Here is a 25,254-nt window from a genome sequence, read left to right on the forward strand (position 1 = left end):
CGCTTGATGCGCTGAGGCTCCAGGAGAGGGGCGGAGGCGGGAGCCTCCGCTCTTCTCTTGGGGACCCCTGCGGAGCCCGGGGCCTGGGGCAAATTGCCCCCTTTGCCCCCCCGCTCTGGGCGGCCCTGACAGGAAGAGTTAGGAAAATGTGACGGTTAATTCCTTGGTATTTTCTTCTGTTTTTTTTTCAAGAGGATAATCCTATTTATAAAGCAATATACAGAATCAAGATCATTGGCTTGTCTCATATTGTAATGTAGAATCAGTTGATGTTAGAGGTGGGGCAGAGGAGATGAAAGACTCATGTCCATCTTTGCCAATGCAGGGTTTTTTCTACAATATATAAAGACTTGTCTATACGAACACACAGTTCTTGGCAAGCTGGGGTTTGTATCCACCCCAACACACACTGAAAGTTCCCTAGTGTGCTCTAGTCTACCCTGCATTGAAATAGGAGTAGGTTAAAGTGTACTAGGGAATTATTAGTGCACAGCAGCAGTGTCCACATGGCACTTAGTGCATTGCAGGCTAGCACAGGTTAGATTTACACTCCAGCTTGCCACGAAAGGTGTGTTTGTATGACAAGTCTGAATACAGGTCTGTCTCATCTTACACTGGGGTTACGTTCTGCGTATAGTCAAAATTACATTGAGTGTAATGGTGGGCAGAATCGCCCACACTGCAGAAACAGTATTTAAATTATTTTTCTCTTATTTTTTGTTTTTTTTCCTTGTTTTTGCTGACCGCGTAAAGCTGAAATTGCGCATGTTAAATGCGCTTAAGATGCGACAGACCTGTACAGTCATTCGTGTTCTTTCTCTTGAGATAAATTTACAAGCATCTAATAGGCAATAGCTCATTGATATGTTCCAGTGCTTTGGATATAGTCATTTTAAATTTAGCTCCAGCAATATTGCACACCATCAATTCTCTGTATTCAAAATTATCTGTGGTTTTACGATTGCTTATTTTGACACTCTTTTCATGGATACATTTAAAAACAAAAATAAAAACATTTTTACAAGTCAAATTCAATTACATGTATTTATTTTCTCTTTTTCTCAGTAACCAAAGTAAAGAGGCTTTCATTGACTGGGCAAGATATGATGATTCACAGGACCACTTTTGTGAACTTGATGGTAAAATAGATATGGAAGTGAATAAGCTTTTAAAACAGCTGAAGTTCTCTAAGAAAGCATGTTTGCTTTATGCACTGTCAGTAAATAAGTTTTTAAAGGTGTTATACAAATGACTTAATGCTTAATGTTGTGCTAAATGGCCAAATAAAAATCTCATACCTTCTCATGTAGAAGGAAAGTGCTTAGGGCAGGGAGGGGAAAAAGTACAACCTAGGGGCATAGGGAGATAGTCTCTATTAGTACTGACGTGAGGCATTTGATAGTGGATAGACAGGTGTCTATTTTATGGAAATGAAAAAGAGAGTGCATAAGTAACAGTAAAAGATGCTGAAATCCTCCTTCCATACTAGGGCAAACATAAGGCCACTTCCCTAAAACCTGATTGCTTTAACCTATTGAGGGTATGTCTACACAGCAAAACAAAACAAACTGTGTGCCAGGGAGTCTTAAAGCCTGAGTTAACTGACTTGTGCTCCCAGAGCTCATGCTGTGGGGCTAACAAGCATAGACATTTGGGCTTATGCTGGAACCTGGCGAGCAGAGAGGGTCTCTGAGTTTGGACCCAAACATCACGCTGCTGTTTTTAGCTCTGCAGCATGAGCCCCACAAGCCCAAGTCAGTTGATCTGAGCTCTGAGGCTGGCTACTGGGGTGGGGTTTTTTTGTTTGTTTGTTTTGTTTTTTGCTGTATAGCTATACCCTCAGTCGTTCACTATATTCCCCTTGCTAACCTTCAGAAATTTGTGCTTTAAAAGAGCTTGTTTCTTCACAGCATGGCTTTTTTCCTAGTTGCCTTTTGATTGAAGTCATCCTCTTTACCTTTAGTAAACATGTTATCTTAAATTTTTGCGAATTATTAATCTTTTTGATTGACATTTTTCATCTGAGAACATGGCTGCTATTATTTCTGGTAACTGCTATAGTAGTTTTGATTATTGCCGCCAATTCTAGATAACTTATTAACAAAGGTTATAGATAGAACTAAAGCTGTCTCAGTAGTAAGTGTTTGGTAAAGTATTAAAACACATTTTCTGGCTTGTATGGATTTTTATGCAAAGTAGTTTGTAGTTCTGGAAACCATAGCCTGCATAGGCTTTTGCTTCCTTTCTGCTATCATTTCTGTCTGCTGCCTGCACCTTGCCTGTTCAGCTTCCCAAGATGATTTTAGCTACTGTCTCCCTTCCGCCTCTATCTACTCTTCTTTTACCATTTTTGGAATTACTCTTAACTGTTGTTCTGATGGTATTCTTTTTTCATTGCTAGAACAGCTCTTACTTTCTTCTGTGGTTTCTCATCATTCAGCATTACAAGAGCAAGTGCTTAGGGGGCTTCTGTTGGCTTACTCTTGTGTTTGATTGGGTGACACACTCTTGACGTTTGGATGCAGTTTTTGACATTTCAAATCAGATATGTATATATTCGATCATATGCCAGTTCATTTATAAGCTGACCCCCCCCCCCCAAGATGGATAAGTAAAAATGGAATTTTTTTATAACCTGTTCATAAGCTGACCCTATAATTCAAGGGTCAGCAAACTTTGGCTCCTGGGCCATCAGGATAAGCCGCTGGTGGTCCGAGATGGCTGTTTACCTCGAGCACCCGCAGGCACGGAGGTAAACGTAAGTAAACAAAGTGTCCCGGCACGCCAGCTGCTTACCCTGACGGGCCTGGACAGCAGCTGGTGGGGAAATTTATTTGGAGGGGAGAAGCTGGGAGTCAGGAGAGTAACCCCTGTGACCACCCCCCACATGACCCCACCCCTAGCCCGGGACCCCCACACTCCCCACATCCCATCCCATCCCATCCCTTTCCACATTACCTGGGGAGGATGTCTCTGACCTGGCTGGAGCTGTTCCGGCAGGCTGGGCAGCACGGCCGCAGCCTCTCCGGTGGGCCAGACCGGGCGGCGTGGCTGCAGCATGTTCCAGCAGGCTGGGCTGGGCGGCACAGCCGCAGCGTGCTCCAGTGGGCCAGGTGGCACGGCCACAGCCTGATCGGGGGGCGGGGCCGAGCGGCTGGTGGGGAGCAGCGTGGCCAGAAGTGGAGAGACTCTGGCTCCGCCTCTTCCCTTCTGGCTCTGCTGGCTGTGCTGCCTCTCCTTGCTCCCTCTGTTCGGGGGAGGGGCTGTGTCCCACCTCTCCCTCTCTATACCCGCACATAAGCTGACCCCCTTCTCTGGTGCTTCCCTTTTTTACTAAAAAAATTCGGTTTATGAATGAGTATATATGATATTTTATTTATATGCAGTTTTTTCCATTTTTACTTATTTAACTTGGGAGCAGTATTTCAGTTACCTTTCACATTATTGAAAAAGCTGTATTTCGCTATCTTGAAATTTTATTTTTGGCTGTGATCCTTTTGAATTCATGTTGAACTTAAATCATATGCCTAGAAATAAGGGGAATGATTAAATGCTCTGTTGCAATTTATAGCATTTCCTGGCTATAAGAGAATTCCAAAATGCGCTATAAAATATTTCTAGTTGGCAGCGTTGTAAATCGGTAGAAAATTTGGACTAAAGCATCTAAAAATAAATCTTACAAATTTCTTTTGACTAATGAATAAAATTTGAGAAATGCATCTTGTAAAAGTAATCATAACTTTTTATAAAATAAACCAATGTTCAAATTCTTCTAAAACCTGGGGAAGTCCTAATTTTTATCGTTATTTAGTGCTCTTTTTTTAACATATAGCCCCAATCCTAAAAGCATTTACTGTACGTTGACATGCTTAACTGTAAGCATCTGAGTAGTCCTATTGAAGTCAGTGGGACCATTCACATGCTTAAATTTCAAGCCCAAGCATAAGTTGTTTTCAGGATTGGGGCCTATATTTGCAATAGTCAGAGTCTGTGGAATGAACTCTCATGGGAGAAAAGGACCACCACAGACCTCACCACCTTCTTCTCCAGTGGAAGCATGTATGTTTAAAAAAAAAAAAAAAAATGAAAACCACTACACTTGCATACACAAATCTTCTCCTCTGAAAAGAATGAGAGAGAACTACATGTGACAGTGCTAGTCCTGTTGCTTAGTGCCCGATTGGCCGGTACTCAGCTGCTGCAGTGATATATATCCTATATATAATATACAGTGTTATACACTAAAGGTGACATTAAATAAGATCTGCTTCATTCTATACAGGTTCTTAAGAACCTGTATAGAATGAAGCAGATCTTATTTAATGTCACCTTTAGTGTATAACACTGTATATTATATATAGGATATTTATACTGGTGTTTAAAACCAAATTGGAGGATAAGATAGTGTTTCATGTCTAAGTTCTCACTTTTACTAAGTTCTGTATAACTGCTTTTTGTAGAACTCATTCCTTTTAAAGTGACTGGGTAGAATCTGTAACAAAAAATTTCCTGTTTAGATGAGAGATCTCCAGATGCGCAGTATGTGGATTTGCTGCTGAATCCAGAACGTTACACTGGATACAAAGGACCCTCTGCATGGAGAGTGTGGAACAGCATCTATGAAGAAAACTGCTTCAAGTAACTGGGGAGGGAGGAAAATGCACTTTATACTTTGAACAGTAACATTTCTTCAAAATACAAAAATCATTTATTTTTTAACTTTTTTTCAGGCCTCGATCTGTCTATCGTCCTTTAAATCCATTGGCACCCAGCAGGGGTGGGTCTCTTAACTATTTTGTACTTATTAGAACGCTTTCAAAGGCATTTTAACTCACCTTGGTGAATTTTCCAGTCCAAATTATACAAATAATATCCTACACTGTCATATAAAGTGACAAAAACTAGATCATGAAATATAAAGAAATTGACCCTAATATACCAAAAACATAATTAGTTAAAATTAATGCTCTGATCCTGTTAAATTGCACACATGCTTAATCTTATGCATGTCAATAATCTCATTAAAGTCATTGGGACTACTCATGTGCAAATTAAAGCACATCTATAAGTGTTTACAAGATCACATATGAAGATGGGTGGGAGTTATAAAAACCTTACAGAAGTATCTTCAAAATTCAGATCTTGAATCTGATTCACTCCCCGCCCCCAGAGCATCTAATTTTGTCACTTCAGTATGTTTATTGGCTAATACAATGCACAGTAACAACTTTTCTTTCATAGTCAAGTTAGTAATAAACTGAGTTTTCCTGACAGCAGGGGCGGCTCTAGACACCAGCGCGCCAAGCAGGCGCTTGGCGGCTCGTTTCGGGCGGGCGGTGCGTTGTTTCTCGCTGCGCCGGCGCGCGCCTGGGGCAGGTCGACGCGGAGGGAGGCGGACCCGCCGCGCGCACAGGCGCGGGTCCCGCGCCCCCCGCCGCTCCGCTCGGCTGAGCTGGCGGCAGGCGGCAGCAGCTGGTCCGCGGTCCTCCCCGTCGCCGCACCGCGCATGCGGCGGGGAGGGCAACCGAGGAGCGCGGAAAAGACCGGGGAACCGCGAACGCGCGCGCGGCGCGCTTGCGCTGGCGCCCGATTTCTCCCCACCCACCCCCCCACCTGACAGTAGTATCATTTCACTACTATACAGAGTGGGATCCACAGGAAAGATTTACCTTAAAGATGAAAGTTTAAAAAGCAGTGTTAAGTAGGCACACTTTCTGCTAATAGAATTTTGATTTTAAAATTCCAAATGAAAATAAGTTAATTCTTATTTTCTCAGTGAATCTAAATTGAAGTCTTCTGTTTCCCTACTGATGGTTTCCTTAGTTCCCATAACAATGAAATATTAATGTAAATTGATTCATTCAAAAAGAAACCTTGCATGTTGGAAATGAAGGAAGACTCATCTAGCATAGATGATGATTATTGGCAAAATTGTAACCAGTCTTTGTTTTTAAATGTCACTATTGAAATCAGTTAATTCAGTCTAAAAAATAGCGCAATATAGCCCTATATCTTATGTGCATCAACACAGGCAGGGTCTCTGTTGTTACTCCCCAATACTTCCTTCTGTATTTTTTTTATTTCAGTCTAATTAAAAACTTAAATATTCACCCCATAGATCAGTGATATTGATATTAACCGTTGGCAGGCAGTTAAGTATATTTGAATATTGTACTGTACTAATTATATTTAAAATGTTAAGCATGTTTTATAATGTAACATGCACAGGAGTGAACAGGTCACTGATTATAAGACCAAGAAAGGATCATTAGACATTTATTCAAACCTTCTGCATAACACAGGCCATAGGTCCTCATCCATTAATTTCTGCATCAAGCCCATAACTTCTGTTTTGAGCTACAGCATATCTTCTGTGTAAAAGAAAAGCTATTTGTAAGATTCCTGACATGAACCAAAGAAGCATTTCTTGCATCTTTAATATTTCTGTGGCAGGGTACTGCGTCATTTCCCATACAGAGTGGAAGAGGTTTTTTTCTAATGTTCCTAGATCTTTATTTATAACTTTTTTTCTTTTTTTCCAGGGGAGGATGATGGTAAGTCTGATTTAATACATTCTCCATAATAGTTAAATATATAGTGGGAGTTACTTTTGTAGTTGATTGTATAATGTTGCATAAACTTCCTCTCCATCCAAAAGAAGAAATAATTTTCACTCTTTCTACCAGTGGGGAAAAAAGAGACAAGATAGTTGCCCTAATTATATAGCTCACTTGTCTGTCTTTTTCCCATAAGAATATTTATGGTCTTGCTGCTGGAATACGTGAATAGCAAGAAGAGTGAAGGTGAAGAAATGAAAGAGGGTCTGGGAAGGTTTTTACAAGACATGGGGTGGAAGTCTTTTGGACCTGAATTGTGTAGAGCTTTGAGTTTCTCCTCTTTTCTATTGATGGCAGATGTAATATTTTTATTTTGATGGAGGAAAAGAGCAGCTTTTTTTGACCTGGATAGCTTCTTTATATATAATCAGGGTATTTTGTCCCCCATTTTTCCCCAATGTAGTCAGTGTACGATAAGAAATGCTTTATGATTGACCCCTACATCTTTTTAGAAATCAGCATTGTGGACAGCTCAGTGAAAACCTGCACAGTTGCAGTCAAAGCAAACAAGATTTTCAACTGTCAAGAAAGGCTTAGAAAATGTTGAAAATATGCTATTGTATAAATCAGTGGTTACACTGTTAGCCTGAACACTGTGGTGACTTTTGATCACCCCATCTCAAAAATTATATAGTAGAAATAGCAATGATCTGGAGGACATCAGTGAAAATTATTAAAGACATGGGAAGACTTTCATGTTTGGAAGGAGTAAAAAGACTAATAAAATTAGTTTGCAATGGAGACAAGAGGAGTCATTATTGTGTGTGAAATAATGAGTGGTGTGGGCTGGTCAAAAATAAGTAGTCTTGAAAATTTTTGGAAGAAACAATTTTTTTAATTTAATAGAAATCTTAATTTTTTTCACTAATAAAATTAAAAACTTATTGAGCATATAAACACATTTTGAGTTTTCTGTTTTGGATGCCTCCCTCTTTCTGTTTCCCTTTTTTTCACTGGAAAAGTAGGTGAGAAAGGAAAAGAGCAGGGGAACCAATGAATTTTTTCAATTTGATGGAAAAATAGATTTTTTTTTTAAAGATATGAAAACTTTCCACAATTTCATATAGCTCAGAAAGCCATTTTTAGTGCAAGTTCTATCAATAAAAATGCCTTTTGAAGAGATATGGACAGTTTTGACCAGCTTTATGAATGATATTGTGTAGGTCATTTGGGCTCACTGTCTTTCTAATACAAGAACAAGGTGACAGCCAACTAAATTAAAAGGCAACAAAATTAAAACAAATAACAAATAATACTTTTTTTATACACTATATAGTTAAACTCTGAAAAACTCTACTACAAACCACTGATGGAAAGAACTTACTCCAAAGTCATATGCATTTTATATTTAGAGAATTAAAAATATCTTCTTTATGCTAGCTAAGATAAAAATTTAAAAATCTCAACCCTTAAACATCAGGGACATGAATCAGACACTTGCTGCCCAGAGTTAGGAATGAACTTTTTCCCTAGAAGTGTTACTGGAAAACTGTGTGTTGTGGGGAATTTTATTCCTTTCTCTGGTATTATCCACATATGGCTTCCCCAATACATTAGTACAGTTTTATCTTTATTCTTTTATGTTGTTGGAGACCAGTTAGGATAATACTCCCTTCCTCCTGCAAGAAAGGGAAAGTTCACTAATCTTAATTTTGATGATATTGCTCCAAAGTATGCACTGCTGGAAGTTTGTCCTCAGAATATACAGTACATATAGTACTCCAGGGTTTCCTCTAGGGCTGTCAATTAATCACAGTTAACTCATACGACTAACTCAAAAAAATTAATCATGTGATTAAAAAAATTAATTGTGATTAATTGCAGTTTTAATCACACTGTTAAACAATAGAATACCAATTGAAATGTATTAAATATTTTTGTCAGTTTTTTGACCTTTTCAAATATATTGATTTAAATTACAACACAGAATACAAAGTGTACAATGCTCAGTTTATATTATTTTTATTACAAATATTTGCACTTTAAAAACGATAAACAAACGATATAGTATACAGGTACTATAGTGCAATCTATCATACAATCATCGAAGATTAGAGTTGAAAGAGACCCCTTGGTCAAAGGAGGATCAACCGCAACTAAAACATCCCAGTCAGGGCTTTGTCAAGCTGAGCCTTAAAAACCTCTAAGGAAGGAGATTCCACCAACTCCCTAGGTAACCCATTTCAGTGCTTCACCACCTCCTAGTGAAATAGTGTTTCCTAATATCCAACCTGCACCTCCCCCACTGCAACTTGAGACCATTACTCCTTGTTCTGTCATCTGCCACAACTGAGAACGCCGAGCTCCATCCTCTTTGGAACCCCCCTTCAGGTAGTTGAAGGCTGCTATCAAATCCCCCCTCACTCTTCTCTTCCGAAGACTAAACAATCTCAGTTCCCTCAGCCTCGCCTCGTAAGTCATGTCCCCAGCCCCCGATCATTTTTGTTGCCCTCCACTGGACTCTCTGCAATTTGTCCACATCCTTTCTGTAGTGGGGGGCCCAAACTGGATGCAATACTCCAGTGCCGAATAGAGGGGAATAATCACTTCCCTCGATCTGCTGGCAGTACTCCTACTAATGCAGCCCAATATGCCATTAGCCTTCTTGGCAACAAGGGCACACTGACTTCTTATTCAGCCTATCACTGAGACAAACAAGTTTGTTTACATTTACGGGAGATAATGCTGCCTGCCTCTTATTTACAGTGTCACCTGAAAGTGAGAACAGGCATTTGCATGGCACTTTTGTAGCCAGTATGGCAAGGTATTTGTGTCAGATATGATAAACATTCATATGCCCCTTCATGCTTTGGCCACCATTCTAGGGGACATGCTTCCATGCTGATGATGCTTGTTTAAAAAAAAAAAAGGCATTAATTAAATTTTGACTGAACTTCTTGGGGGAGAATAGTATGTCTCCTGCTCTGTTTTACCCACATTCTGCCATGTATTTCATATTATACCAGTCTTGGATGATGACCCAGCATATGTTCATTTTAAGAACACTTTCATGCAGATTTGACAAAATGCAGAGAAGGTACCAATGTAGGATTTCTAAAGATAGCTACAGCACTCGACCCAGAGTTTAAGACTCTGAAGTGCCTTCCAACGTCTGAGCAGGACGGGGTATGGATCATGCTTTCAGAAGTCTTAAAAGAGCAACACTTTGATGCAGAAACTACAGAACCCGAACCACCAAAAAAGAAAATCAACCTTCTGCTTGTGGCATCTGACTCAGATGATGAAAATGAACATGCATCAGTCTGCACTGCTTTGGATAGTTATTGAGCAGAACCCGTCATCAGCCTGGACGCATGTCCTCCGCAATGGTGGTTGAAGATGAAGGGACATAAGAATCTTTAGCACATCTGGCATGTAATTATTTTGCAACACTGGCTGCAACAGTGCCATGCGAACATCTGTTCTCACTTTCAGGTGATATTGTAAAGAAGTGGGTAGCATTATCTCCTGCAAATGTAAACAAACTTGTTTGTCTGAGTGATTGGCTGACCAAGAAGTAGGACCAGTGAAGTTGTAGGCTCTTTAGTTTTACATAGTTTTGTTTTTTAATACCCTTTTTTGTACATAATTCTATATTTGTAAGTTCAACTTTCATGATAGAGATTGCATTACTGTACTTGTATAAAGTGAATTGAAAAATACAATATTTTGTTTTTTACAGTGCAAATATTTGTAATAAAATATATAAAGTGAGCAATGTACACTTGTATTCTGTGTTGTAATTGAAATTAATATATTTGAAAATGTTTTAAACATCCAAAAATATTTAAAATAAATGGTATTCTATTGTGGTTTAATAGTGCTATTAATTGCACTATTAATTTTTTTAATTGCTTGACAGCCCTAGTTTCTACTTAAAGGATGTTAATATGTACAAATGAATACTGATGGATTTAACTATGTATTTTTGTGTTTCCAGGAGAATCTTTCTACACATGGCTAGAAGGTAAAAGGAAAGTTGATATGATGATGCCTAAAATTAATGTTAATAGCTTTAGAAAAAACAGATACCAGTGTTATTACCCAATTTCTTATCCCTACTCACTGTCAGTCATATTTGGTGCCTGGAGTGAATGTCCATCTTCATCTCAAAGCCAGTAATTGTTTCTTAATGGATCAGTTATTGTAGTATGTGTAAGAGATTTTGCAACCTTATGTTGGCATTCTACACTGCTGGAAGAACACTGGTATTCACTTTGCGAGTCTAATTATCCAAGATATCTGAGAGAGTTGTCTCTAAGCAATAGGGTTTTGTACTGTAGATAAAACTGTCCTCATGAATGTTTTAGACAGTCTAGGTGATTGTATATTATGTTCAGCTGATCTACACAAAGATTTATGAATATATTTTCTTTATGAACCTACATATGGTGTGTGAAATGAAGAGTTATTTTGGTAGTGTGGGGTTTTTAAAAGTATTTAGAGTGAACTAAATTGGACTTGAAATCAGGGTAAATTAGCCTCCTGAAATTATTCAAGCAATCATGCTCAGAATGCACTCTTTTTATGCAGAGGTATCTTTGTGCAATAAAAATACTCTAAGCGGCATTCAAAGACTTGTAGAGACCTCCTCTTTTGTTCAGTTGGCATGTAAATGCTTTAAGGTTATATTTTCCCAGTGGTGATGCTTGTGCTTTTTACACATTTACTCACCATTTAGCTACTCATGACTCCCAATTTTTAGAATCTAAAATGAGGAAGTAGACAAAGAAATTGCTAGGATCTTTATTAGGACTAATTGTCAGATGTTTTTGAAAGCAGTGGTGGTTGAACTGCTCATTTATACAAGCAGAATTGGTTTTAAGACCAAGGATAGGAACAATTAGCAGCAAAAGACAATTTTTTTACCTTTTTAATTGCCTTAAAATGCCAAGCAGGTTTAATACTGATAGCAACCAAAGGTATCCTAGAGGTGTGGAAAAGAATATTTTGTTAATTGGAGCAAGAAAACATAATTAAGCCTTTTAAGCAGCTAACTTTGTTCTGCATAAAGCATTTACTTCTGCTATTAGTAGCTTTTACAGCTGCTAGCACATGAAAGCATAAAGGCTCAAATGTGCTCTTTAAAATAAATAATATGCTTGTAAATGAGGCCAGACCTCCTGAAAGGCAGTTACTTCAGTTTGGCAGTAGGACCGTTTTACCCAGTATCTTTAGGAAAATATGTAGTAAGGGTTTGCCCTTTCGGTGGGGTAATGTGCACTGCGGGTGGGAGGGGAGGGAATTTTTAAAGTGTATTAACATATTGCGCATTAATAGATCTATGTAGACCCTGTTGCTGTGCACTAGAACCCTAGTGCACTTCAATGTAGTGCTGTAGTACTATATTGAAGTGCACTAGGGAACTTCTAGTGTGCAACAACAGGGTCTGCAAAGACCAATTAATGTGAAACACATTACTGCACTTTAAAAATCACAATCCCCTACTGCACATTACCCCGCTGTATAGACAAAATCTCTACATTTGGAAGTAGCATACATATCAGTTTGTTCTCTATATGCTGGGGGAAACACTGCTTATTGACTTTAGAAAATATGGTTTCTAGTTAACTTGACCTTAACGGGTTCTCTCCTGGTCCCCTTCTTCCATAAGTGACTCCATGTCCTTTTACTTACAGCCCTTTATTCCTGTGTTGTGCTCCCATTTCTTGTGTGTCATGCAACATCCGCTGTCATCTTCAAATGCTTCCTCAAAGACTTTTCGGTTTTGCCTTCCAGTGAAGACTCCCACTCCACCACTTTTTCCCTTTAATTTAATTTTGCTCCCTCAAATATCATCAGTATGTTGTTTCAGTTTTCTAATATTCGGACTAAACAACATCTTTTGGGTCTTCAGCCCTCTGAGTTACTATAGCATTTTCAGTCAAACCACCTCATGGGTGGTGTCAGTGATCATGCCATTAAGGTGTCTGGACATATAGCTGCATCATCACATTTTTAGTGATGAAATTGTTTTGTGACTGCTGGTGCTATTTATGTTCTCCTCATTGCTTCCCCTTTCTGCATCCCCAGGAAACTGCTTTTAGTCTTGTTTTTCTGCCCCTTTTGTTCTCAGTTTTATCTTAACTGACTTTATATTTAAGTTGTATCATAGTTAAGCAGCAGACTTGAGGTTTTCCACTGCCACCATTAAGTTTCATTTATCTTGGCCAGTTTTGTCCAAGTATTTGTTTTTTTCTTGCCAGTTTTTGTGCATTTATGCCTGCAACCAAAAAGAACAATTTTAGCAGATTCAAATGTTGCCTTTAAATTTGGCCATAAAATATCAGTTGCAGATAGCAGTGACCATTAGGTTCTGGATGGTCACTAGTACAGTTGTCTCTCTACCTGTAGAGGCCCAAGTAGATTATTTCAGATCTGTTTTACCCAAACTACATACATGACACTTTTTTACGTGGGAGCTTTGTCCTGAATTATTTTACCAAATACTCCTTTCTTTTTAATGTGTGCTGACAAACGCCTTACAGTAATGAACAAGTGTGCCTGTTATGGAGGGGTGGGGGTAGGTGAGTGAGATGCTAGACTTGAGATATAAACTCTTCCCACTGAAAGCAATAAGAATTTTTTTAAAAGTGACACTAAATGAGTGGCATTTTCCTTAATTGTAAGTCCAACACTAAAAGCTGAACAGTGCAAATTTTGCATCACATTTTCAGTGAACGTGTTTTGTTTTGTTTTTTTTTTCATTTTAATGATATTTCTAGTAATCAATGCTTTTTCTAACCAGGTCTTTGTCTGGAGAAAAGAGTATTCTATAAACTCATTTCTGGACTTCATGTTAGCATCAACTTACATCTCTGTGCAAATTATCTTCTTGAAGGTAATTTATATTTTTATGTAAGAGCCCTGAAAATGTCTGTCATCTTATATGGCCATTGGGAATAGTTGTTTGTCCTGTCTGTTTGTATGTATGTTAAGCCTACTAGAGTGTGTGTGTGTGTGTGTGTGTGAGAGAGAGAGAGAACACAGTTTGGTCTCATCTACACAGGGGGCTGGGGACCGATCTAGGTTATGCAACTTCAGCTATCTGAATAACATAGCTGAAGTCAATGTATTTAGATCTACTCACTGCGGTGTCTTCACTGCAGTGAGTTGACTGCTGCCGCTCCCCCGTCGACTCTGCGCCTTTCGCAGCGGTGGAGTACAGGAGTCGACGGGAGAGCGCTTGGGGGTTGATTTTATCGCGTCTAGACTAGATGCAATAAATCAACCCCTGCTGGATTGACCGCTGCCTGCCGATCCGGTGGGTAGTATAGACATACCCTCAGTCTATGTATTTGTGCAGTTGTTGTTTGTCTTTACTGAAAATTATCTTTCTGTTCTCTGCTTAGAAACCTGGGGGAAGCCTCGTTGGGGACACAATGTCAAGGAGTTTATTCATCGCTTTGACCCTATTGAAACAAAAGGAGAAGGACCAAGGAGGCTAAAGAATTTATATTTTTTATATTTGATTGAGCTGCGTGCTTTGTCAAAAGTTGCACCATACTTCGAGCGTTCATTTGTAGACCTTTACACTGGAAATGTCCAAGAGGATGCTGAATCTAAAAGAGATCTAAAAGACCTCTTCAGAGATACAAAGTGAGATATGAGATTTTGCATTACTATTTCAGCCCTCTTCTAGGAAAATAGGTGACTTTTGGATGGATAGAAGGTTTGGGGAAGCCAGATAAAGAAAATGATGGTGGGGAAGAGAATGAGGTGACAAGCTGGAAGGGTGAATTGGAAAGGAGGAGGGGCCAAAAACAGTAGTAGGAGGAAACATTTCTTGTTAGAGCCATTAAGAAACATTTTAAAACATCCAACCCTCATTTTCCCAGGTGTTCAAAATAGATTTCTTGCTCTTCAATATAATTATGTACATAATTATATTGAAAATTAGTAAAATGTAGCATCTAACTTTAGCAGAGATCCTGCTGCTAAACCAATTTTTACAAGTAGATTATCCCCTCTTGCTCAATTTCCTCTCCTCTTGTATGTCTGCTACTTGGGAGTCCCCTCAACCAACCCATACTTGGCTTCCCTTTGACTAGTCATTGCTCTAGGTCACCTCATTTCCTCTCTGCTACTGTGTGACTCAGTCAGCCTTCTGCTTTGCTTTGCACTAGAAAAACTCAGATAGTTATTCATGGTCTAAATCATAACGAAACTAAGTAAATTTTAGGCTGCAAGGAGAACACTAAGAGATCTATGGGAGAAAGGGATCTTGATTAGTGGGCAGAGAGGAGCAAAGAGAAATCTCTTCAAAACAAATACCGCAAACTGCTTCAGATAAGGTAGTGTTAAATTTCTAAAATGGGTACCTTGTAGGGCAATCCCAAGAAACTGTTTTGTATGGACTGAGAGTTCAAAAAAGTTGACTTAAAAAATGCTGGGTTTTTTTTAATCCTAAGAAGCAGCAAAGAATCCTGTGGCACCTTATAGACTAACAGACGTTTTGCAGCATGAGCTTTCGTGGGTGAATACCCACTTCTTCGGATGCAGGCCTTGCATCCGAAGGCTTGCATCCGAAGAAGTGGGTATTCACCCACAAAAGCTCATGCTGCAAAACGTCTGTTAGTCTATAAGGTGCCACAGGATTCTTTGCTGCTTCTACAGAACCAGACTAACACGGCTACCCCTCTGATACTTTTAATCCTAAAACACTTTAGGCCAGGGGTGGCCAACCTGTGGCTCCAGAGCCACATGTGGCTCTTGTATAGGCACCGACTCCAGGGCTGGAGCTACAGGCGCCAACTTTCCAATGTGCCAGGGGGTGCTCACTGTTCAACCTCTGGCTCTGCCACAAGTCCTGCCCCCACTCCACCCCTTCCCGTATCCTCCTCTGAGCCTGCCATGCCCTTGCTCCTCCACCCCACCCCAGAACCTCCTGCATGCCATGATCGGGAGGTGTGGGGAGGGCTGCCAGTGGGTGGGAGGCCCTGGGAGCGGTGGGGAGTGGGGAGCTGAGGGGCGTGGCTTATGACATATTACTGCGGCTCTTTGGCAATGTACATTGGTAAATTCTGGCTCTTTCTCAGGCTCAGGTTGGCCACCCCTGCTTTAGGCTGTATATTAATGCAGATTAATACACACCTCAGGCATGGCAGAGGATTGTGATTTTTGTTTTTGTTTTTGGGCTTTGTGGTTTTCTATGCTTATAGTGTGTGTGTGCATTAATCAGCACTGCCTCACAGGCTGTCGTGACTGGTCTTCAGTGAACCAGAGCAGAATCTTCCAAGTAATTGTAAAATAGTTAGTAGAGTGATACTGTAAACTTGGATGATATATTGTAGTGTGTGCTGATTTTCTTTACAATTTTTTTGTTTGAGCAGATCCTTTCCAATGCACTTCGATGAAAAGTCCATGTTTGCAGGAGATAAAAAAGGGGCCAAGTCGTTAAAGGTAAAGTGCTAAACACATCCCTAATGTACATTTTTTTTTAATGATTAAAACCCAGAATTTCATTTACTTACACAACAGAACCACTTTAAATAAACCTTCACAGCAGTGTACCTGGCGTGGATGCAGGGAAGGGACAATGAAAACAGAATTGTATTTTGGACCTCGTAAAAGAAACTTACTTAGGTCAATTTGTTAGAGGTTTATCTAATTTCATTTTCTTGGCAATAAAGAAGATTGTGTGACAAATCAAAAAATGACCATAAGGCTGCTTATGAGTTGCTTTGCTCTTGTATCCTCAGCCTGACAGATTGAAATCTGTTCTGGAGTTCACTGCTCTGCCACTGATACTGTGGCAACACAAATTTATGGAATCAGTCTCAGTGATAGAAGCAGTATTGTTTTTAAATAGAATGTTTCCCATGAAGCCTCATCTTATCTTTAAACCAGGTGGGGAGGTGTAATGCAGTTCCAAACAAACTTGAGTATGAATTTTACATTAGGAAACCTTGATTCCTAGAGGCAGGTAGTTAATCTTAAAGCACTCCATCCACGTGACCAAACATTTGTCATTATTGTATGGTCTTTTTGTTCAGATTCAGAAAGTTGGATCACTGAATCAGTAAACAGTAAAGGTGCAAATCTGTTCTTCATATAATTGTTTCATTTGTAACGTGGTAATTTTATTTACATTACAGGGGTTGCCTACAAAACTATTAGCGTTGTCACAAAATTAGTTAGGCCCAACAATTACTAACTTGATAAAATCCTGGGGATACATATGGATTCTGTTTGTGTTCTCTACTAATTTTGTCTCCTGAAATCATAGAATACCAGGGTTGGAAGGGACCTCAGGAGGTCATCTAGTCCAACCCCCTGCTCAAAGCAGGACCAGTCCCCAACTAAATCATCCCAACTCAGGCTTTCTCAAGCCTGACCTTAAAACCTCTATGGAAGGAGATTCCACCACCTCCCTAGGTAACCCATTCCAGTGCTTCACCACCCTCCTAGTGAGGAAGTTTTTCCTAATATCCAACCTAAACCTCCCCCACTGCAACTTGAGACCATTGCTCCTTATTCTGTCATCTGCTACCACTGAGAACAGTCTAGCTCCATCCTCTTTGGAACCCCCTTTCAGGTAGTTGAAAGCAGCTATCAAATCCCCCCTCATTCTTCTCTTCTGCAGGCTAAACAATCTCAGTTCCCTCAGCCTCTCCTCATAAGTCATGTGCTCCAGCCCCCTAATCATTTTTGTTGCCCTCCGCTGGACTCTTTCCAATTTTTCCACATCCTTCTTGTAGTGTGGGGTCCAAAACTGGACACAGTACTCCAGATGAGGCCTCGCCAATGTCGAATAGAGGGGAATGATCATGTCCCTCGATCTGCTGGCAATGCCCCTACTTATACAGCCTAAAATGCCGTTGGCCTTCTTGACAACAAAGACACACTGTTGACTCATCCAGTTTCTCGTCCACTGTAACTTCTAGGTCCTTTTCTGCAGAACTGCTCCCTAGCCATTTGGTCCCTAGTCTGTAGCAGTGCATGGGATTCTTCTGTCCTAAGTGCAGGACTCTGCACTTGTCCTTGTTGAACCTCATCTGATTTTTTTTTTTGGGGGCCCAATCCTCTTTGTGTAGGTCCCTCTGTATGCTATCCCTACCCTCCAGCATATCTACCACTCCTCCCAGTTTAGTGTCATCTGCAGACTTGCTGAGGGTGCAGTCCACGCCATCCTCCAGATCATTAATGAAGATATTGAACAAAACTGGCCGTAGGACTGACCCTTGGGGCACTCCGCTTGATACCGGCTGCCAACTAGACATGGAGCCATTGATCACTATCCGTTGAGCCCGACAATCTAGCCAGCTTTCTATTCACCTTATCGTCCAATTGTCCAGCCCATACTTCTTTATCTTGCCAGCAAGTATACTGTGGGAGACCGTATCAAAAGCATTGCTAAAGTCAAAGAATAACATCTCCACTGCTTTCCCTTCATCCACAGAGCCAGTTATCTCCTCATAGAAGGCAATTAGGTTAGTCAGGCATGACTTGCCCTTGGTGAATCCATGCTGACTGTTCCTGATCACTTTCCTTTCCTCTAAGTGCTTCAGAATTGATTCCTTGAGGACCTGCTTCATGATTTTTTCAGGGACTGAGGTGAGGCTGACTAGCCTGTAGTTTCCTGGATCCTCCTCCTTCCCTTTTTTAAAGATGGGCACTACATTAGCCTTTTTCCAGTCATCCAGGACCTCCCCCGATCGCCATGAGTTTTCAAAGATAATGGCCAATGGCTCTGCAATCACATCCGCCAACTCCTTTAGCACCCTCAGATGCAGCACATCTGGCCCCATGGACTTGTGCTCATCCAGCTTTTCTAAATAGTCCCAAACCACTTCTTTCTCCACAGAGGGCTGGTCACCTCCTCCCTATGCTGGGCTGACCACTGCAGTAATCTGGGAGCTGATCTTGTTCGTGAAGACAGAGGCAAAAAAAGCATTGAGTACATTAGTTTTTTCCACATCCTCTGTCACTAGGTTGCCTCCCTCATTCAGTAAGGGGCCCACACTTTCCTTGACTGTCTTCTTGTTGCTAACATACCTGAAGAAACCCTTCTTGTTACTCTTAACATCCCTTGCTAGCTGGAACTCCCAAGTGTGATTTGGCCTTCCTGATTTCACTCCTGCATGCCTGAGCAATATTTTTATATTCCTCCCTGGTCATTTGTCCAATCTTCCACTTCTTGTAAGCTGCTTTTTTGTGTTTAAGATCAACAAGGATTTCACTATTAAGCCAAGCTGGTCGCCTGCCATATTTACTATTCTTTCTACACATCGGGATGGTTTGTTCCTGCAACCTCAGTAAGGATTCTTTAAAATACAGCCAGCTCTCCTGGACTCCTTTCCCCTTCATGTTATTCTCCCAGGGGATCCTTCCTATCACTTCCCTGAGGGAGTCAAAGTCTACTTTTCTGAAGTTCGGGGTCCGTATTCTGCTGCTCTCCTTTCTTCCTTGTGTCAGGATCCTGAACTCAACCATCTCCTGGTCACTGCCTCCCAGATTCCCATCCACTTTTGCTTCCCCTACTAATTCTTCCCGGTTTGTAAGCAGCCGGTCAAGAGGAGCTCTGCCTCTAGTTGGTTCCTCCAGCATTTGCACCAGGAAATTCTCGTACACTTTCCAAAAACTTCCTGGATTGTCTGTGCACTGCTGTATTGCTCTCCCAGCAGATATCAGGTGATTGAAGTCTCCCATGAGAACCAGGGCCTGTGATGTAGTAAATGAGTTGACAGGCCATCTGGTTTCACTGTGAAGTACAGATAGCTGCATGTTCATATTTTCTGCTAAACATCTATTTTGTAATTCTTTACAGGAAATCCATTTAGTGAATTGGAGATGGTATCCCTAATCTTGTTTTCCCCATCTCTTTTGGTGAAAACATTACTCGGTAATTACACTACACACACACACACTCTCTCTCTCCCTCTTCTCTCCCCTCCCCCCCCCATCTGAATACTCACCAGGATGTTATGTTCGGGGCCCACCTTACTAACTCCTGTGTGCTCTTTCAGACTCTTAAACCCGAACAGAACACAGGCAACTGTCACTGGCTGGTATCTCTAGGGACACTTTCAGACTGCAGATCCTCTGCTGGGACCCTGTGGTCCAGCTGCCTTGTCCCTGGAACTACTGCTGATCCCTCAGACTCCCCCATAGTTTGCCACACCCTCTGCCATAATTCCAGCCACAGGGGTTCTCTGAATTTACAGTTTGTCATTAGGGGCATGTGATATTGAAAGCAAACACAAACAGACTTTGCACCGGATTCTAATTTCCCAGCCTGGAGAGTTCTCTGGGCTTTGGCAAAGTCCTCTGGGTTGTCCAGGAGCCTTCTGCTCAGATCATAGTTCCTTTTCAGAGTCATGTAGCCTCTCTCCTGCTCTAGGTTAGCTAGCTTTTTCTGACATTGCCTGGTCCCACAGTTAAACAGGTCACCCTTGCTACAAAAGTATGTCCCTCTTTTTCTTGCTCAAAGCTTCCTGTGTCATGCTCTGTGAGTTCCTCAAGTTTATATGTCCCTTACCAACACCTGGATTTCTTCCTTCTGCTACTGAGGATTTTCCACTCCCTACAGAGAAGTTGGAGAAGCTAGCTAGATTCTCCTAGATTTAGCCAACTCACTGTCCCAAGGTGTTTCTTCCTGATGGGCAACCATTAATGTTCAATCACTATTATCCCTGATATGGCTGAGACATGCTATACCCCCCGTTAGCAAATAAGGGAGGCAAAAAGGCATCCTTTAAAAAATGAAAGTTAAATCGTAGTGAGGAAAATAGAAAGGAGCATATAAACTCTGGCAAATGAAGTGTAAAAATGTAATTAGGAAGGCCAAAAAAGAATTTGAAAAACAGCTAGCCAAAGACTCAAAGTATAGCAAAAATATTTCTAAGTACATCAGAAGCAGGAAGCTTGCTAAACCAGTGGGGCCACTGGACGATCAAGATGCCAAAGGAGCACTCAAGGATGTTAAGGCCATTGCAGAGAAACTAAATGAATTCTTTGCATCTGTCTTCATTGCTGAGGATGTAAGGGAGATTCCCAAACCTGAGCCATTCTTTTTAGGAGACAGATCTGAGGAACTATCTCAGAATGACACATCATTAGAGTAGGTTTTGGAACAAATTGATAAATTAAACAGTAATAAGTCACCAGGACCAGATAGTGTTCACCCAAGAGTTCTCAAGGAACTCAAATGTGAAATTACAGAACTATTAACTGTAATCTGTAACCTATCATTTAGATCAGCTTCTGTACCAAATGACTGGAGGATAGCTAATGTGACGCCAATTTTTAAAAATGGCTTCAGAGTTGATCCCAGCAATTACAGGCCGGTAAACCTGACTTCAGTGCCGGGCAAACTGGTTGAAATTATAGTTAAGAACAAAATTGTCAGGCTCATAGATGAACATAATTTGTTGGGGAAGAGTCAACATGGTTTTTGTAAAGGGAAATCATGCCTTACCAATCTACTAGCATTCTTTGAGAGGGACCAACAAGAATGTGGACAAGGAGGATCCAATGGTTTTAGTCAGGGGCGGCTCTGTTTTTTGCCACCCCAAGTACGGCAGTCAGGCGGCCTTCGGCAGCATGCCTGTGGGCGGTCCGCGGTCACGCGGATTCGGCGGCGTTTCTGCGGGTGATCTGCCAGTCCCGTGCCTTCGGCATCCCCACTGCCGAATTGCCGTGGAAAACACGGGACTAGTGGACCACCCGCAGGCATGCCGCCGAAGGCCGCCTGACTGCCGCGCTCGCATCAACCAGCAGGCCACCCCCTGCAGCTTGCTGCCCCAGGCACACGCTTGCTGCACTGGTGCCTGGAGCCGCCCCTGGATTTAGTGTACTTTAAATTTTCAGAAAGCCTTTGACAAGGTCCCTGACCAAAGGCTCTTAAGCAAAGTAAGCAGTCATGGGATAAGAGGGACGGTCCTCTCATGGATTGGTAACTGGTTAAAAGATAGGAAACAAAGGGTAGGAATAAATGGTCAGTTTTCAGAATGAAGAGGTAAATAGTGGTGTCCCCCAGGGTTCTGTACTTGGATCAATCCTGATCATTTATGAATTTATGAAAAAGGGGGTAAACAATAGGGGGCAAAATTTGCAGATGGTACAAAATTGCTCAAGATAGTTAAGTCTCAGGCAAACTGCAAAGAGCTACAAAAGGATCTCTCAAAACTGGGTGACTGGACAACAAAATGGCAGATGAAATTCAATGTTGATAAATGCAAAGTAATGCACCTTGGAAAACATAATCCCAACTATACATATAAAATCATGGGGTCTAAATTGGCTGTTACCACTCAAGAAAGAGATCTTGGAGTCATTGTGGATTGTTCTCTGAAAACATCCAGTCAATGTGCAGCGGCAGTCAAAAAAGCGAACAGAATGTTGGGACTCATTAAGGAAGGAACAGATAATAAGACAGAAAATATCATATTGCCTCTATATAAATCCATGGTACACCACATCTTGAATTCTGCGTGCAGATGTGGTCGCCCCATCTCAAAAAAAGATATATTGGAAAAGGTTCAGAAAAGAGCAACAAAAATGATTAGGGGTATGGAACGGCTTCCATCTGAGGAGAGATTAATAAGAATAGGAATTTTCAGTTTGGAAAGAGACAACTAAGTGGGTATATGATAGAGGTCTATAAAATCATGACTGGTGTGGAGAAAGTATATAAGGAATGTTATTTACTCCTTCTCATAACACAAGACCTAAGGGTCACCAAATGAAATTAATAGGCAGCACTTTTAAAACAAACCAAAGGAAGTATTTCTTCACACAACGCACAGTCAGCCTGTGGAACTCTTTGCCAGAGGATGTTGTCAAGGCCAAGACTATAACAAGGTTCGAAAAAGATCTAGATAAATTCATGGAGGATAGGTCCATTAATGGCTATTAATATTATAAATAATCATAAATATTAGCCAGGATGGGCAGGGGTGGTGTCCCTAGCCTCAGTTTCCCAGAAGCTGGGAATGAACAACAGGAAAAGGATCACTTGATGATTACCTGTTCTGTTCATTCCCCCTGGGGCACCTGGCATTGGCCACTGTCGGTAGACAGGATAGTGGGCTAGATGGACCTTTGGTCTGACCCAGTATGGCCATTATTATGTTCTTATGTTCACATCCACATAGAGGCATTCCACATACAATTTCATAACAACCAGAATTCCATAGATATCCCAAATAGTAAATTCCCCAAATTAGTGAGCCTGGTACTTTCTAAACTGCTTAAAGTACTAGACTTCTTTTAAAAGCCTGCTTTAGTGTGAAACTTTTTTTATGTATTCATTGCTAGGAAGAATTCAGGTTGCATTTCAAAAATATATCCCGCATAATGGACTGTGTTGGATGCGATAAATGCAGATTGTGGGGCAAACTGCAGGTACGTTGTATTTTGCTTTCCTGTGTATGCATACCTTTTTGGGAATCTCCCATTTTATCTAGAAATTTGACGGCTGTCACAGTTTAGTTCTCTGGTATCCATGTGGTATTGCTCAAATGTATAGCACTTCTTATATGTTCAAAATAAGTTCTAGAAATGATTAGTATTTGTCACAGTTATTTCACTGATTAAGATGTAAATGTTCACAAAATTATGAAACATAAGTTTCAGCAAACCTCAAAAGCAAAATCCCATTAGTGATGTCTTTTATTACCATTTTATGACGTGTGTGTGTGTGTGTGTGTCTAATATGCAGTAAATAGATGAACCTTGCAAAATCTCCCTTGCCAACAGGAAATAGAAAGCTTTCCTGGCAAGTATAACAAATGCAGTATTTCTACCTACAAGCATTCAGAAATCATAAGATTGGCTTAAGAATCCTGAGACTTCAAATGTTTTTGGATTCTTTCTGTTTGCTTTCTAGTTTCTGCATCTGTAGGGTGTCCTCCTCACTTCAAGATTTCAGACTTCTCTCTGCAACCCTAAGGGCTAGAACCTTTTTTAAAATGAAAGCTGAGATTCTCATGTATTCATTAGCCTTCAGGAACTGCACCTTTAAGAAATAAGCCAAATGTTACAAGACTCACAATTAAAACTGCAAGAGTTGGCAACACTACCAATGTCTTGACTTGTGCAGATCTTACATTTTGTTTTTACTTAAACTTTAAAGTTACTAGCCCTGAGTGTTGGAAAGAGTCTTTAAAATGTGAACTGAGAATAACCAATACTGTGAGAGCAATTGCTGGCATTACACCATCAGGCATGTAGGGAGCTCCACTCACCTTCTTTCAGCTCAGCAGCAGAATAAGTGGAGGAGCAAATGTAATGGCCTGTTCTGAATCCTCAGGAACACCCCCCACCCCAAAGGCTCCTATGTGCTTCCAATACCCCTTTTTCTCCTCAGGAGAGGCCAACTTAAGCCAAGCACACATCCCTCCTGTCCTGCAGCATCCTCTTGCAACTGTCCCCAACCACTGCCTCCTGCTCAGATCCAATGAGTCCTTCCCCAGGCCATAGAATTGTGGGGGGTCGGGGGAATAGAAGATATCTGGCACCTTAACACTTCAGAATCTCTAATAGCCACTTTCTACACACAAAGGAAGGAGTTAAAGCAGAAACCTCTCCCTCTTTCCCTGCAGAGGCTAAAATAGTAACACTGACAGTGGAGCAGCCAGGAGGTGAGGAGCCTCCTAATGGGGAAAAACTCTAGGTTTGATTGGGTGGGGAGAGGTTTTTGAGGCAGCCAGGAGGATGCCTGATTAGGGGAGAGGGGCTGAGGTGGCTTTAGCAACCTTGAAGAGCCGCTGCTTTGTGATAGTAGATTTGAGGCGGCAGAGAAGAAAACTCATGAATTTGGGAGGAAGCAGCTAGGGAGAGGAAAGAACTGAAATTTGATGGTGATGGGAAGAGAATTCATGAATTTAAAGCTGAGGAGTATGTGTAAAAGAGTAAGGATGAACTTGGTGTGTAATTGGAGGAGTGCATGCACATGGTTAGATGTGTTCTGGTACATGTGGGAAGATGTCCAGGTGTTGAAGGGGAAGGCAGAGTGTTGTGTATGTAAGCTAGTCTGATGCCTGAGAGAGTAAATTTTTCTTGACAATTTTGCAAGGGTGAACGAGGCTGTTTTATTAATGGTTAAAAATGCTGAATTTCTTTAGACTCAAGGCTTAGGAACTGCTCTAAAGATTTTATTCTCTGAAAAAGAGATTCAGAACCTTCCAGAGAATAGCCCGTCAAAAGGTTTTCAACTCACACGTCAAGAAATAGTTGCTCTCATAAATGCATTTGGAAGGTAAGTTACCTTTTTTTGTTTGAAGATATCTAACAGCAGGCTGTAGATTTTGAGGTTAACTCTTGATAAAATCTGTGAAAAATAGATACTTTTGAGATTCTTTTTTGGGGAGGAGGAGGAGGGTAAGTTTTATAAATATCACTAACACCTTGGTGCCACCTATTTGGAGTAGTGAGGATGGCAAGTCTGAAAATGTTCATATTTGGATAAATACCCAAGAATTAATGTGTATCCTAGCTATCAGAAATTAAGTTTAGAAATTTTGGCTTTGAATCTCTTCAACAAGCTTTATCATGAGATTTCTGATAACTTCCTTTTTCTTTCTGAGCCAGGAATACTATGAGCGCAGCTCTTCTCTCAGTAGTGATCCACTTTGGATCTTGAATCAGCACACATGAAAAATGGGAGACAGGTGCAAAAGTGTTACCTGCATGT

General features: G+C 40.8%; 1 protein-coding gene across 2 annotated transcripts in view; it reads left to right on the forward strand.

The window, feature by feature from the left end:
- ERO1B (endoplasmic reticulum oxidoreductase 1 beta) overlaps nucleotides 1–25,254 on the forward strand; it is a 61,114-nt gene that overhangs the window by 33,067 nt on the left and 2,793 nt on the right. For both annotated transcript variants that reach the window (XM_039531850.1, XM_039531849.1), the window contains exons 6-15: nucleotides 1,066–1,139; nucleotides 4,518–4,638; nucleotides 4,731–4,777; nucleotides 6,543–6,554; nucleotides 10,558–10,584; nucleotides 13,366–13,458; nucleotides 13,970–14,216; nucleotides 15,950–16,019; nucleotides 22,878–22,964; nucleotides 24,686–24,819. In XM_039531850.1, coding sequence (XP_039387784.1) covers nucleotides 1,066–1,139; nucleotides 4,518–4,638; nucleotides 4,731–4,777; nucleotides 6,543–6,554; nucleotides 10,558–10,584; nucleotides 13,366–13,458; nucleotides 13,970–14,216; nucleotides 15,950–16,019; nucleotides 22,878–22,964; nucleotides 24,686–24,819 — 912 coding nt within the window. The remainder of the gene's footprint in view (nucleotides 1–1,065; nucleotides 1,140–4,517; nucleotides 4,639–4,730; nucleotides 4,778–6,542; nucleotides 6,555–10,557; nucleotides 10,585–13,365; nucleotides 13,459–13,969; nucleotides 14,217–15,949; nucleotides 16,020–22,877; nucleotides 22,965–24,685; nucleotides 24,820–25,254) is intronic.

This window comes from Mauremys reevesii, linkage group 3 (assembly GCF_016161935.1).
Source record: "Mauremys reevesii isolate NIE-2019 linkage group 3, ASM1616193v1, whole genome shotgun sequence".
In the NCBI taxonomy this organism is placed as follows: Eukaryota; Metazoa; Chordata; order Testudines; family Geoemydidae; genus Mauremys; species Mauremys reevesii.